Here is a 15404-nt window from a genome sequence, read left to right as displayed (position 1 = left end):
AATGAGGTCTTTACCAGGGTACTTAAAGGTAAAAATGATTTCCCAATTTATTGTTTCTCTTCTAATCTGGTCTGCATTAGTTTTGTTTGTACAAAATCTATTTAACGTAATATAATCAAAGTTAGCTGTCTGGTGTTCAGTTATTCCAGTTCTTTGGACACAAATTCCTTCTTCACAGATCTGAGAGCTAAACTATCCTATGTTCTTCTAATTTGCTTATAATACCACTCTTTATGTCTAAATCATGAATCCCTTTAGATTTTATCTTGCTATGTGCTGTTAGGTGTGGGTCAAGCCCTAATTTCTTCCAAACTAATTTTCAATTTTCCCAGTGGTTTTTGTCAAATAGTGAGTTCTTATATCAGCAGCTGGGGTCTTTGAGTTTGTCAAACATTAGATTGTTATAATTATTGACTATTTTGTCCTGTGAACCTAACCTATTCCACTAATTGACTGGCTATTTCTTAGCCAGTACCAAATGGTTTTGATGACCTGTGCTTTCTGTAATGTATGTTAATTTGAGACCTACTTTTTTTCTTTTTTTACATTTGGTACAGTATGAAACTCTTTTATTCTTTCCTCTTGGGAGAAATATTCTACTTAATTGCAACTTCTTTATCTTCTGGTTTTACTGAGCATAAGGATGTCAGTGCATATGATTCAGTTCTGGTAATATTTTGACTTGTTGGTCATTGGACAAAAAGTTCAAGTTAGGATTGGCATTGGTAGATAGTCTAAGAATTCTACAATTCTTGGCACTCTTTGCCCCCTTTCTGCCATTATATCACTAAAATTTTTCCTGGAGGAGGTGGATTACTGGTTGAATACCTGTCATTTTCAATGGATTGTTTCTTTATTGAAGTTAGCAAGTAATTTGTACAGTCCTCATCTCTGCTTATATTCAAAGAGCAATTGTATATGCAGTAGCTCTGTATGTGCAGTAGCTCTGTTTTTAATATTCACTTATTTAAAAGAAATAGGGTTTATTGCCTGGTGGATGGCAGCTTTGTAGTCAGGAAGACCTTGGGAAGAGGAATCTGGGCTGACTGTGACCATTGACACGCTGACTGTGAGTCTCTGGGCTGGTCAGTTAGCTTTCTAAGGGTGTCCAGCAACTCAGCAAGACTGATGTTCAATAGAATACCAGATAGATAATTTTGATTATATTAAGTTAAAAAGTTTTTGTACAAACAAAACGAATGCAACAAGACTGCTCCAGAGTAGGAGCCAGACCAGTAATGGAAAAGAGTTTCCTCACTGTCTACTTCCCTGTACTGACAAACCATGGGGCCACAGATCCATACATTCAGTACCTATTTCTAATAAGAGTTTAAAATTATTCTTTTTAATTACCAAAAGTACTTGGTAGTTACTAGTTTTACTCTAACTTTTTAAATTTGAAAAAGCAAACATGTAATCTTTTAAAAAATAAATCAGTTCATTCTAAATTTGAAATATTTTAAAATTTGGTCTCTATTTTTCAGCAATAAGTAGAATTAAGGGAGAACAAAAGAGCTAGTAGTGTAAAATCAAAAGAAACTAGTTTCATTTAGGGGAAGAAGAGATGAAAGTATATGAACAGTATCCAAAATAATATGGAAAATTTTGAACTTCTGAAATCTCTAAAAACATTTTTTTCTTTTTACCCTTCCTACCAGCTTTTCAGCAGTTTTGCAGAAAAACAATTAGGCTGAGAAAAAGTGAATATTGGTTTTTTAAATCCTTCTGCAAAGATAAAATATATCTTTTTATTCATGATTTGTTACATATAACAGATTTTAAGAGGTTAAAATCAGTAAGAGATAGTTTTATTGTATTTTGAATTTACTCTAGTAATTCTGAACTTTAAAATTATCTAGTAAAGAGATAGGAAGAATGATAGATTCAGAGTTGGATGAGACCTTTGTAGTCATTTTTTTCAACCCATTTATTCTACAGATGAGAAAACTGAAGCCTAGAATGAGGTAATTTGTGCAAGATCACAAAGGTAGTAAAAATGTCAGAATCAGAATTCAGAGCCATCTCTCATTTCTGTGCTCTTTCCACTGCTATACAAATACTTTCTGAATAGATTATGTCAAATTTATGACTTTAATTACATAACCAATTAAACTTAGTTAAACTTTTAAATAACCACTTTATTCTAAAACTAAAAACCATTTCAAGGTAGGATAACATCCATTCCAAGAGGGCCATAATAGTATGGTACAGAAAAATTGATTTGAGGCTAAGAACTATTATTCATTTACTAGCATCAAGCTTTAGATCTACCTAAAATGTCTAACTAGTTGGTGTATGAATGTTAGCGTTGTAGTGATATCATAATTATAGGTGATAACTAGAATGATTACATCACAGAATAAGCTTCTTTGCTATGATTCTAAATTAGAGGGACCCAAAAGTACTATGGTAACAATAAAGTATAACTCAATTTAGCCTAAGCAGGGATAATTGTATATGTTCTTTCATGGTGGGGGTTAGGGGGTGGGGGTGGTGGGTGTCAAAGTCCTTACTATTCTGGAATTAAAGTTTATCCATTAGTAATTGGAATTCAGCAACTTCTTGGCTTGAATAATGGAAGGTATGTGAATCTGTTGAAACAAGGCAATAAATGGTGAGTCTATGTCTCCTTTATTAGCATATTGTGAATATAAAAGCACAGGAAAATTGTACAGTATAGTAATTTTCCTGACTGAACTATAATTCACTCAAGACTAGAGATTCTTAACATTTTTTTGCATCATGGATTCCTTTGGAAGTCTGGTAAAGTCCTGGATATTTTTAAATGCATAAAATAAAATACATACAATTATAAAGAAAATCTAAAATTTGCTATTTATTAAAAGTTCATGGAGCTCAAGTTAATAATCCCCCTTTATCATGAAAGTGCAAAATGTGTGAGACATTAAGATGAAAAAATATTATTAATATATAGAATACTTAACTTCACGGCAAACTTAATTACTATTATTTTGATTAGTTAATTGTAAAAAAGTTTTATACTTGGCAAAATACAACTTAAAAAAATTTGTGGTAGTTAAAATTTATTTTAGAGGGTCACTTTATTTTAAGGAATGGAGGATGATTTTAGGAAGAAATAGTTTATGAATGCATTTGAACTTGTTTACTTTTTTCAAATATTTAAAAAGTAAACATGATCCTATAAAATTTTTAATTTTGTTTTTAATATGACCTTTGTTTCTGTATATCCTTTCTCTCCTTTGTATTTCTTATAACAAAGATAAAAAACAAAAAAGAAATTCAGTAATATTAACCAATATATTACTTGAATTGAAATATGCAGTGTTACATACCTGTAGTCTCCAGTCTTTGCAAAGCATGGAGGGAGATGTTTTTGTTCTGTTGTCTTTTCAATATAGCGTGGTCGTTATAATCTAGCTCAAGATTTTTTTTTTTTTAAATAAGGCAATTGGAGTTAAACTACTTGGCCAGGATGTCTGAGGCTTGATTTGAACTAGGGTCTTCTTGACTCCAAGGTGACTAATCTATTCATTATGCTATCTAGGTGCCCTAAGCTTAGATTCCGTAAAAAAAAAAAAAAAATTGTATTTATGCTGTAGTTCATAACTACCCGTGTATTGTAAATTTGAAATACAAATATAAATTCATTGTTGATTAATGGTGCAGTGATATTCTATTCCCTTTACATTTATTATCTTGTAAAAATGATCATCAGAAACTTAAGAGTATCTTGTAAGAATGATCATCAGAAACTTAAGAGAAGACTTCTATGATATGTGTACAGAGTTAAATCTGCAGAACCAGCAAAATAATAAGGTAACAACAATAAACTACACAAAATCCACAAATGATATAATTATAATTGTGGTGTTTGGCCACATCTGAGGACATCTCCAGTAATCCTAATTATATGCCATGGGAGCCACATGGCTCTGAAGGAGAGTGAGGCTGGTGACATCGCACAGTCCTCCCTCAGTTAAATCTAATTTATTTGCAAGTCATGACATCACCTTCCTGATGTCTTGGTCCCCTTCTAGAATAAGGACATATAACAACAATCATAACAGTTTGGCCACAAAGAAAACACCTATACTTTTTTCTTTCCCAGAGGCAATTGGGGTTAAGTGACTTGCCCGGGGTCAAACATCTAGGAATTGTTAAGTGTCTGAAGTCACATTTGAACTTGGGTTCTCCTGACTTCAGGGCTGGTGCTCTACCCACTGTACTGTCTAGGTGCTTCAACACCTATACTTTCTTTCTCTCCTCTTCCTACATTCTTAACAGAGGTAGAGATTAAGTGTGCATGATAATAAGGTTTTTCCTGATATATTAATTTTACTGAATTGTAGTTTTCTCTTTTTTTTTATTCTTTGTTAAAAAGAATAGCTCAGGGGGAGAAGTGGTATACATTGGGAAATAAAGATGATACAAAAACTATCCATAAAAATTTAACAAATTATATTCCATTCATATATAACAATTTATTTAGCCATGAAAAGCTACTTATACATTTTTATATACCTACCCTGAAACATTCCACTTTAAAAACTCCTTTAATTAGCCTATCTTTTTTCAAGAAAATAAAAAGTTTTGAGAATTAGTTTTTAAGATTCTATTCTTCTTAGCTATTTCATAGCTATATTATTGAATTACAAAAGCAGTTCTGAAAATCAGCTAATGATATCTTTGAATTCAAATTCATAAAAGCATTTAAATCCTGATTTTTCATGTATTCTTCCAAGTCTTATTGTACTTTATAATATCTTTTCGGGTCTTATTCAATTTGCTCAGATTTCTTAACTTTCTGTCTCTTTACCCCATGCATACTTGTTAGTTTGTAGTCATTCACTGATCTTATTCCAATTATAGAATCATAATTTAAAAACAATAAAAATTAGTGACTCCTTGTTTTACAAATGAGGAAAATGATTAAATGAACTTCTAAGGTCACATAGCTAGTTAATGAATGATGGAACTGAGACAAGAATTCAGTTGTCTTAATATTGCCAGTACAGTGTTGTTAAATTAGTGATTTTCATTATTATTGTGTTGTATCAGTTCTAGGTCATACTCCCTGACCTATATATTTTTTTTGTTGTTGTTTGTTTGTTTGTTTTCTTTCTTTAAAAATGTTTCAATTCATCAAGTACTTTGTTTTGGATAGTTATTTAGAATTTAAAGTTTTTAATGTTAAGTATAGTGCCTGTTCATACATAGTAGGTGTTTCATAAATATTATTGACTATGATTGATTGACACTGAGTAAATAACCCTGAGATTGGACTGTCATGATTCTTTGTATCCTTGATAAAGCCTATCCCAATACCTTACATATACACAGTAGGAATTCATTAAATATTTGTTACTTGATAGATAACGTCATCAACTATAAAAGTCAAAAGTTCTGAAATTAAATTTTTAAAAAATAATTATAACTTTTTATTGACAGAACATATACCTAGGTAATTTTTTACAACATTATTCCTTGTACTCACTTCTGTTTTACTTTTCCCCTCCCTCCTTCCACCCCTTCCCCCAGATGGCAAGCAGTCCTATACATATTAAATATGTCACATTATTTCCTCAATATATGTGTGCAGAACCGAACAGTTCTCTTATTGCATAGGAAGAATTAGATTCAGAAGGAAAAAATAACTTGGGAAGAAAAACAAAAATGCGAATAATTTACACTCATTTCCCAGTGTTCTTTCTTTGGGTGTAGCTGCTTCTGTCCATCATTGATCAATTGGAACTGTTAGATCTTTGAAGTTAAAATTAAGTGATTAAAGTTTATATCACTATATTATTTTCTTGTTTATTATACACACAATTTAGGAGGAAAATCAAGGAAAAGATTTTATTCTTGTGTGCTTTTGGAATAACAAATTTAATAGCAGGTGGTCATACTCCTACTCTCAGGCACAGGCTTTAGATAATATTTCTGGTGTCTTCAGTCTCAGTTGCTTTGCCTGCAAAGAAAGCTTTTCCTTTTCTGAAACTTCATTTCATTAGTATAATATACCTCACAGTAAAAGTCTTTTTACCTTTATATAGATGATTTTACTGGAAAAAAATTTTTTTTTCCTATTTTGGGAAAATTTGTTATCCAATTAATCCTGGTTTTTTTTTGGGGGAGTGGGGGAACAGGGAATCGTCCTAAAAATGACACTTAAATGTGTCTGGCATTCATCTTCAACTAGTACATATTAAGCACCTACTATGTGTCAAGAACTGTGTTAATCACTTGGAGATACAAAGAAAAGCAAAAGACAAATACTTTCTACTTTCTGGCATTTCACATATCACATAAGCTTTCATATTACATAAACCACAGTCTAATGGGGAGACAACATGTAAAAAAATGAAATACAAATAACATGTATATATAATAAAGTATATAATCAATAGGAGGAGGGTACTAACCTGTGTGGTTAGCAGAGGAATTGATAAAAATTAATCCCTGAGGCAAGCTTCAAGGAGGCACTGATAAAGATTTGTGTAGTTGCATGGTCCTACCCTTTGGGGAAGTCCTCCAGTCTGAAATCCAAGTTATGTTAAACCCTTGAGACCCACCCTCTGTAGGGTTCTTGCCATGTCCCAGTCATGTCCCTGCGATTTAATTTTCCCTATAAAAATCTACTTGTGGGCCATCCCATGATTGTTGTCCTCTAGTCCACCATGGCACTCTTCCTCGGGGTGGCTTTCCCATTCTCTTTCCCCTATGCCATGTAGTATCTTCTCTAGTCCCATCATGCTTCTCAATCCCAATTCCACTTATAATTAATCAACTTTTTAGGGCTCCCAGTCCCTTTCAGAATTTAGCTGGCCAGCTAAGGGCCTGCCCCAGCCTCATGGCATGCTCCCTTTCATTTTTCATTGGGAAACTTGTCTTTCATATGCTCTCTCACATATTTACCATTCCTGGTGTCTATTGTAATTCTTCATTTTGTCTACTCCATCTTCCCTAAATAAATCTATCTTTTGCCAAAGAGAACGGCCATTGTGAATTCTTCACGTGAGACCCAAGGCCAGCTTTTGGTGCCTGCCATCACCTAGTCTCTGCATCACATTGCCTCTTCCAGCCCTTTTCATTCCTCCTCAAACCTGCCTTCTCAGATGAGAAACTTGCTTCATATTTTACAGGAAAAATTGAGGTCATTCACTGTGAGCTGCTTCTTCTCTCTGTTCCTTATCACTCCCATGTCTTCTGCCACCCTCCTCTTGACCTGCTTCACCATGTGATAAGACGGCTTTACTCCTTACCAAGGCGAACCCCCTCTAACCTGTTGTAGTGATCCTCTTCCATCCTATCTTTCAAAAGATTGCTGGTTCACTAATATATTATTGGTGGAGTTGTGAACTGATCCAACTATTAGGGAGAGCCAGTTGGAACTATGCCCAAAGGACTATCAAACTGCATACCCTTTGATCTAGCAATAACACTACTAGGTCTGTATCCCAAAGAGATCATTTTTTTTTAAATTTTATTTTATTTAATAATAACTTTGTATTGACAGAATCCATGCCAGGATAATTTTTATACAACATTATCCCTTGCACTCGCTTATGTTTCGTTTTGTCCCCTCCCTCCCTCCACCCCCATCCCCCCCAAGATGGCAAGCAGTCTTATATATGTTAAATATGTTGCAGGATATCCTAGATACAATACATATTTGCAGAACCGAACAGTTCTCCCGCTGCACAGGGAGAATTGGATTCAGAAGGTAAAAATAACTCGGGAAGAAAATCAAAAATGCAAATAGTTCACATTCATTTCCCAGTATTCCTTCTTTGGGTGTAGCTGTTTCTGTCCATCATTTATCCATTGAAACTCAGTTAAGTCTCTTTGTCATAGAAATCCACTTCCATCAGAACATATCCTCATACAATATCGTTGTCGAAGTGTATAATGATCTCCTGGTTCTGCTCATCTCACTTAGCATCAGTCCATGTAGGTCTCTCCATGCCTCTCTGTATTCATCCTGCTGGTCATTCCTTACAGAGCAATAATATTCCATAACATTCATATACCACAATTTACCCAGCCATTCTCCAATTGATGGGCATCCATTCATTTTCCAGTTTCTAGCCACTACAAACAGGGCTGCTACAAACATTTTGGCACATACAGGTCCCTTTCCCTTTTTTAGTATCTCCAAAGAGATCGTTAAAAAGGGGAAAGCACCCACATGTGCAAAAATGTTTCTGGCAGCAAATGTTTTGTAGCAACAGGAAACTGGTAATTGGAATGGATATTCATCAGTTGTAGAATGGCTGAATAAGTTATGATATATGAATATTATGGAATATTATTGTCTCCTAAGAAATGATCAACAGGATGATTTCAGAGAGGCCTGGAGAGACTTACAGGAATTGATGCTAAGTGAAATGAGCAGAACCAGGAGATCATTATAGACGGCAACTGCAAGATTATACAATGATCAGTTCTTATGAATATGGCTCTCTTCAACAAAGGGATGATTCAGGTTAGTTTCTTTGAATGGAAAGCCATCTGCTCCCAGAAGAGGACTATGGGGACTGAGTGTGGATCACAACATATTTTCAGTCTTTTTATTATTGTTTGCTTGCATGTTATTTTCTTTCTCATTTTTTTCCTTTTTTGATCTGATTTTTCATGTGTAGCATGATAAATGTAGAAATAAGATTAGAAGAATTGCACATGTTTAATTTATTATATTGCATTACTTAGCATCTAAGGAAGGGAGGGGGGAAGGGAGGAAAAAATTTAGAACACAAGGTTTCAAAAGAGTGAATGTTAAATTATTCATGCATATGTTTTAAAAATAAAAAGCTTTAATTTTTTTTGAATATTTAAGAGATCTTTATTACAAATTAATCTGAGCATGTTATTCTTTTGTCCATAAATTTTCAGTCATTTTGTTAGTAAGATAGGATCAATATCCATCAAAGTTCTCCACTTAATATAAATTAGGGTGGTCCTTTCCCTAAAAAGTCAAGGAGAAGCTATTCCTAAAATTTGATTAGTTCAGGGGATTAATAAGGCTCCAGTAGTGTTCCCTTCCAGCTGAACTTTTAAAAAGCTTTAATTTAAACAAAAAAAAAAAACTACCATCTATGTAATCTTCTCTTTATCACTTCTTTTCTTTTCTTTCTTTCTTTCTTTCTTTCTTTCTTTCTTTCTTTCTTTCTTTCTTTCTTTCTTTCTTTCTTTCTTTCTTTCTTTCTTTCTTTCTTTCTTTTTTTTTTTTTTTTTTTGCTGAAGCAATTGGGGTTAAGTGACTTGCCCAGGGTCACACAGCTGGGAAGTGTCTGAAGTCACTTTTGAACTCAGGTCCTCCTGACTTCAGGGCTGATGCTCTATATACTGTACCACCTAGCTACCCCCTTTTATCACTTACTTTCAATTTTTCCCTATTACTCCTCCATTAACTACAAACATACCCTTGCCTTTCCCCATGTAGGGAAAAAAATCCTCGCATGATCTTTGCTTTGCTGTTGACTTCTTTCCTCTATGTTTTTGTGGTTTAATTCCTTCCAGAAATTATTATTATACGTATTATAATAATATTATAAGTATTATAAGTGTTTCCAATTTCCTCTTGCTCTTTTCTTAGTCCCTTACAATCTAGTTTCTGATTTTAAACCTCATTGTCTCTTTGTCACCTCCTGTTTTAAATACAAAATCCTATTTATTATTCAAAGAATTCATAACCCAAATCTCCTCCATATCTGAGCCAGTGACGCTTATTGGATTCTTTGCTGTTCCATGAAAAAGACATTTCATTTCTGGGCTTAAGACATTTTTTTGGTCTCCCCCATAAGTGGAATATTCTCCTTCCTCATTTCCGCCTTGCTTTGTGACTTCCTTTAAGTTTTTAAATCCGATTTTATTTATTTATTTATTTTTTTAGACAACTAGGGTTATGTGACTTGCCCAGGCACCACAAGTCACAAAATTAGTAAGTGACTGAGGTCATATTTGAACTTGGGTCTTCCTGGCTCTAGGTCAGTACTCTATTAACTGCACGTTATAGCTGCCCCCAAATCCCATTTTTACAGAAAGCCTTTCTCAACCAACTCCTTTTGATTCTAGTGCTTTCTTTCTATTATTTCTTGTTTATATTTACATATAGCTTGTTCGGATGCATTTGCTTTCTTGTTTTCTCCTCGCATTAGATTGTGAACCCTTTGAGGGCAGGGACTATTTTTTCTTCTGTATCCTCAGGATTTAGCAAAGTGCCTGGTACACTGTAGGCTCTTAGTAAATATTTATTGACTAGTAGATTTGCAGGAAACCAGAGAATCCAGGAGAAGGACAGAGAAACAAGGAGGAGACAGGTGAGGTAAGGGAAAACATTGTAGGCCTGAGGGAAAACTATTGAAAACACATGGTGTCCAGAGACAGAGTATCTCATTTGAGGAGTTGCAAGAAAGACTTGAACTGTAAGAATGGACCAGATTTGAAAAGGCCTTAAAACCCAGAATTTTATTTTCTTTTTTTTTTAAGTTTGCATGAAAGAATAATTTATTTATTTATTTGAAAAGGCAACTGGGCTTAAGTAATTTGCCCTAAGTCACACATCTAGTAAGTGTCAAGTTTCTTTCTTTCTTTCTTTTTTTTTTTTTTTTAATAACTTTTTATTGATAGAACCCATGCCAGGGTAATTTTTTTTTTTTTTTTTTTTACAGCATTATCCCTTGCATTCACTTCTGTTCTGATTTTTCCCCTCCCTCCCTTCACCCCCTCCCCTAGATGGCAAGTAGTCCTTTACATGTTGAATAGGTTACAGTATATCCTAGATACAATATATATGTGCAGAACTGAATAGTTTTCTTGTTGCACAGGGAGAATTGAATTCAGAAGGTAGAAATAACCTGGGAAGAAAGACAAAAATGCAAGCAGTTTATATTCATTTCCTGTTATGAGTTCAAATGTTGGAGTTCTTGTTCTTCTAACACAGGGCTTAGAGGCTTAGAGCCCTCCGAATATCTCCAAATCCAAAGATTCTGTCCTTCAGCCTCTGCCTCTGCTTTCTTCAGCCTCCAACCAACACAGAGATGGAATGTCTCTCTTTTCTCCTTCTGGGGAGCCCAGCCACCAACTACAGTGGTGTGAGATGAAGATGAATCTGGTTGTCCACTGAACTCTGACTCGTAGCTTTATCCTCTGAAAGCTCTTTGTCTGCCACCAGCCAGCCAAGAGGAAAAAATGTATTCTCGAATAGCTCTCTCTCCTTATATGTGAATCTTCTGAGAGAATGGGATTATGGGTTTTCTCCCATAGTGCTCTCTGGCCCAAAGAGCTTTAAGGGAGGTGTGAACTCCCTTGAAGTTAGAAAGTTTACTTTGTGAAGTTGGCATACTTGTGAACTCCAATGAGTAAAGGTGTGAACACAAGCCTTGTAATAATTAGTTCTACTTAGTACCTTGTTTCAGGTTCTGGCCAAAATCTTCTTGTAAGATTAGATCAACTCTAATTAGTTAGCAGTTAGTAAGGATTCCAACATCTCCCCCTTTCTTTTGTTAGATGAAAACACCAAAGGAAATAGGAAATCTAATCAGATTAGTGGGTTTCTGAAGGGGTACACATAAATCCATCAATATGGGTCAGAACTTTGTAACAGATATACATGGTATACATAAATCCATCAATATGGGAGGCATTATACACAATTTACATAAGCACATAGCAATATAACACAGGCTAGTAGTAATGTAACAACATGAATCAACCTGAAAATTTACACATGTCCATAAGTCCTAGAAATAGTCCATAAGGAATCCATTGTCCATTAGTTCATGTGCCAGGAATCCAATAGTTCCTGTAAGCCCTGAAGTACTGCAAAAGTCTTACCAACAATTTTTCATCTTAAGGAATCCAGTGATTCTTCCTGTTTTTTCAAGAACTAAAACAGTTTCATCTTGTGTTAGGAAATCCAATGATTCCTGAAAATTTTAAAAGTCTTTTTAACAGTCTCCTTGTCAGCTATGCTCTTTCAATGGTGAGCACAATCAGCAACAGAACCACCCGATATTTCTTGGGTCTTCTTTGTTTCAAGGATCTGCTTCATCTCTCTGCGATGGACAAGGCGAATGCGGCTCGTAGGCACCCATCTGATTCCTTCTCCACATGTAGAGATGCAAGCAAATCCTCTCCCCCAAGCAGTTAGCCTATCTGGTCCCTTCCATTCACCACTTTCTGGGTCTCTCCACATCACCTGGCGATTATCTAAAGATAGTGGAGCTGCTCACACTGGAAACTGCTCTTCTGGTGGGTTATAAAACCTGTCTGCTAGAGCCAGTGCATCTTTATCAAAGATTAAAAAATTAATGGTATAGAGAACTAAATTTAGAAGTTCTCTAGGGTTACCCGTGGCTCCCCCTTTGTTTTGTTTTTGGAGGAGTGTCTTAATGTCCCTGTTTCTTCTTTCTACTATTGCTTGACCTCCCCAGGAGCTGAGGGCGCCTGTCTCTGGGCCCCGTAGAGTCTATGGACTTGGTTCAGTGTATTGTTTCTTTGGCATGATGGAAATCTGCTAAATCCGTGAGGGGCAGGTCCCACTCCCTTTCTCACTCTCTTCCCAGAAGCTAGGAGCGATTTAAGAGTGTATTCTGGATGTCTTCCAGGACTTGATGGTAAAGCTCATCTCTGGATTTCAGTCCATCGATATGCACTACATCCACACCATTGTTGTCCATTTCCTGCCTGTATTTCTGGTACATGGGCCAAACATGGCCATCAAAGAGACCCGGAGGGTCAGAAACTTTATAGTTGTGGGTACTTCTTCTTCTCTTGCATTCCTCATATGGAACAGCCAAAAAGTAACGGCGACTGTACAAATCCAGCAAGGGCTTGTAACTATAGAGCAAGAAGCCTTCCAGGATGAGGATGTGGGTATCATCGGAGTTGGATTCCTGGGAGTTCTGTTGGATGTTGATCCCATGGGTGCGGGCAAACTTCATGGGGTTGTTTAGCCATGCCAGGACTGTGTTCAACATGGCCTCCATATCCAAAGATTCCAGCACGTCCCATTGCTTAAAGCCGTCTTCCCCGACTTCTATTTGATCTTCTGGCTTGTAAAAGTCATCCTGGTGGATCACACAGCAGTTTGGTAAGGTTTTGATGAGTCTATTGGTCAGTGTAGTTTTTCCTCCATTGGTCATGCCTCCAATGCCAATGATGTACTTCATCTTCTGTTCCCTCTGTGGGTGGAGAGTGGTGGTGGAGACGGGCTGGGACGGCGCCAGGGGAAGGGGAGTGGGAGGCGACCCTAATTTCTGGGTTGAAGGGTCTTTTCCACTGGAATCAGGATCGTAGCTTTTCCACTGAAATCCACTGAGGGGTCTGTTAGCCCTACGTTGGGCGCCAAATGTTATGAGTTCAAATGTTGGAGTTCTTGTTCTTCTCGAAACACAGGGCTTAGAGGCTTAGAGCCCTCCGAATATCTCCAAATCCAAAGGTTCTGTCCTTCAGCCTCTGCCTCTGCTTTCTTCAGCCTCCAACCAACACAGAGATGGAATGTCTCTCTTTTCTCCTTCTGGGGAGCCCAGCCACCAACTACAGTGGTGTGAGATGAAGATGAATCTGGTTGTCCACTGAACTCTGACTCGTAGCTTTATCCTCTGAAAGCTCTTTGTCTGCCACCAGCCAGCCAAGAGGAAAAAATGTATTCTCGAATAGCTCTCTCTCCTTATATGTGAATCTTCTGAGAGAATGGGATTATGGGTTTTCTCCCATAGTGCTCTCTGGCCCAAAGAGCTTTAAGGGAGGTGTGAACTCCCTTGAAGTTAGAAAGTTTACTTTGTGAAGTTGGCATACTTGTGAACTCCAATGAGTAAAGGTGTGAACACAAGCCTTGTAATAATTAGTTCTACTTAGTACCTTGTTTCAGGTTCTGGCCAAAATCTTCTTGTAAGATTAGATCAACTCTAATTAGTTAGCAGTTAGTAAGGATTCCAACAATTTCCCAGTGTTCTTTCTTTGGGTGTAGCTGCTTCTGTCCATCTTTGATCTGAATTAACTCTCTTTATTGAAGAGATCCACTTCCATCAGAATATATCCTCAAACAGTATCGTCGTTGAGGAATATAATGATCTCCTGGTTCTGCTCGTTTCACTTAGCATCAGTTCATGTAAGTCTCGCCAGTCCTCTCTGTATTCATCCTGCTGGTCATTCCTTACAGAACAATAATAGTCCATGACATTCATATAACACAATTTACTTAACCATTCTCCAATTGATGGGCATCCTTTCATTTTCCAGCTTCTAGCTACTACAAACAGGGCTGCCACAAACATTTTGGCACATACAAGTCCCTTTCCTTTCTTTAGTATCTCTTTGGGGCATAAGCCCAATAGAAACACTGCTGGATCAAAGGGTATGCACAGTTTGATAACTTTTTGAGCATAATTCCAAATTGCTCTCCAGAATGGCTGGATGTGTTCGCAATTCCACCAACAATGTATCAGTGTCCCTAAAATCCAGAATTTTCAAATGGAAGTTCATTATGGTCAGAACTGTGTTTTAGGAATATCAGTTTGATAGGCTAGATGGAGAGTGGACTAAAGTGGAGAAAGAATTGAACCAGGGACACTTGCCACAATACTCTGACACAGTCCAGCTATAAAATAGTTGAGGGGGCCTATATTAGGGTAGTTGCAGTATCAGAGGATAAGTGGCAGGATTTGATCTGTTAAAGAGTGGAAATGAATTTAGTATAGTGCCTGAATTTCAAGTCTTTAGTGACTGGGAGGCTAGTAGTACCCTGGATAATAGGGGACAGTTTTTTGGGGAAAGATAAAGGAGATCAGTTTTGGATAAATTCATCTTGTTACTGTCATCTCAGTATTTCTTGAGGGTTGTGTATTAGGTTGGTTGCTTTGCTTCCACTTTGAGGTTGCTCCCTAAAAAGCACAGTATCTCCTTCTGTGGGTTTGTTGTAACCATGGCAGTTATAGTCATTCCTGATGTGGTTTAAGGATAGTAATTTCTGACTCCAAGTGATGTGTTTGGCATTTAACATCAAATAATGAGATTGATATAGCCCCCAAAGTTGAGGTTCAGTCTTGTGAAGAATCTAGGATGAACATTCTCCTTGGCAAAAGGTAGGCTTATTTTGGAGAAAAGGTTACAGACCAAATGAAGAGATTCAGTAGACATCAGGAATGGTAAATATGAAAGAGTTGGGAGAGCAATAGAGTTAGCAGGGAAAGGGGTTTTTAACATTTAATGATGGAAAAGACAAGTTGTTCTGTAAAGGAAACCATAGTTAATGAGGAGGGAGGGAACACTCCGTGAAATTGAAGTATACCATTAACTGGCAGGTTAAATAATAGGAAAAGAGATTTTGCATCTAAAAGAGTTAGCCATAAGAAAGAGAAAAACACTGAGGGCTGGTGGGGTGAGAAGAGAGACAACATGAGACATGAGAGGGGGTGAGA

The 15404-nt window shown here is 36.3% G+C and overlaps 2 protein-coding genes across 7 annotated transcripts in view; one reads left to right on the top strand and one right to left on the bottom strand.

Moving 5' to 3' along the window:
• The window catches only part of CEP85L (centrosomal protein 85 like), a 236514-nt gene that overhangs the window by 78824 nt on the left and 142286 nt on the right, over positions 1–15404 (top strand). Inside the window, exon 1 of one of the 5 annotated variants that reach the window (XM_051997621.1) lies at positions 2467–2614. The exons of 3 other annotated variants lie outside the window; for them this stretch is intronic. Coding sequence is in view for 1 of the 2 variants with exons in the window: in XM_051997620.1 (XP_051853580.1) it covers positions 2575–2581 (7 nt within the window). In the remaining variant the exon portion in view is untranslated. Of the gene's footprint in view, positions 1–2466; positions 2615–15404 lie in introns of those variants that run through there. One more of the 5 variants, XM_051997620.1, reaches the window with a different exon arrangement.
• Positions 12498–13318, bottom strand: LOC127562151 (nicotinamide riboside kinase 2-like). 2 transcript variants are annotated; one of them, XM_051997624.1, is made up of 2 exons: positions 12817–13318; positions 12498–12744 (listed from the first exon to the last, which is right to left on the bottom strand). In XM_051997624.1, the coding sequence occupies exons 1-2, from the start codon at positions 13152–13154 to the stop codon at positions 12552–12554; spliced, it is 531 nt and encodes a 176-aa protein (XP_051853584.1). In that variant the 5' UTR covers positions 13155–13318; the 3' UTR covers positions 12498–12551. The 2 variants fall into 2 exon arrangements, with proteins under 2 accessions (XP_051853584.1, XP_051853583.1); XM_051997623.1 differs by having other exon boundaries at positions 12506–13318.

The sequence above is a fragment of the Antechinus flavipes genome, chromosome 4 (genome assembly GCF_016432865.1).
Source record: "Antechinus flavipes isolate AdamAnt ecotype Samford, QLD, Australia chromosome 4, AdamAnt_v2, whole genome shotgun sequence".
NCBI classification, from domain to species: domain Eukaryota; kingdom Metazoa; phylum Chordata; class Mammalia; order Dasyuromorphia; family Dasyuridae; genus Antechinus; species Antechinus flavipes.
The sequence above is the reverse complement of the archived record's forward strand: the minus strand, read 5'-3'. Positions and strand labels throughout refer to the sequence as shown.

Bases quoted from the DNA above. Each gene is read 5' to 3' on its own strand.
- LOC127562151 (XM_051997623.1), bottom strand. From the start codon at position 13,154: ATGAAGTACATCATTGGCATTGGAGGCATGACCAATGGAGGAAAAACT.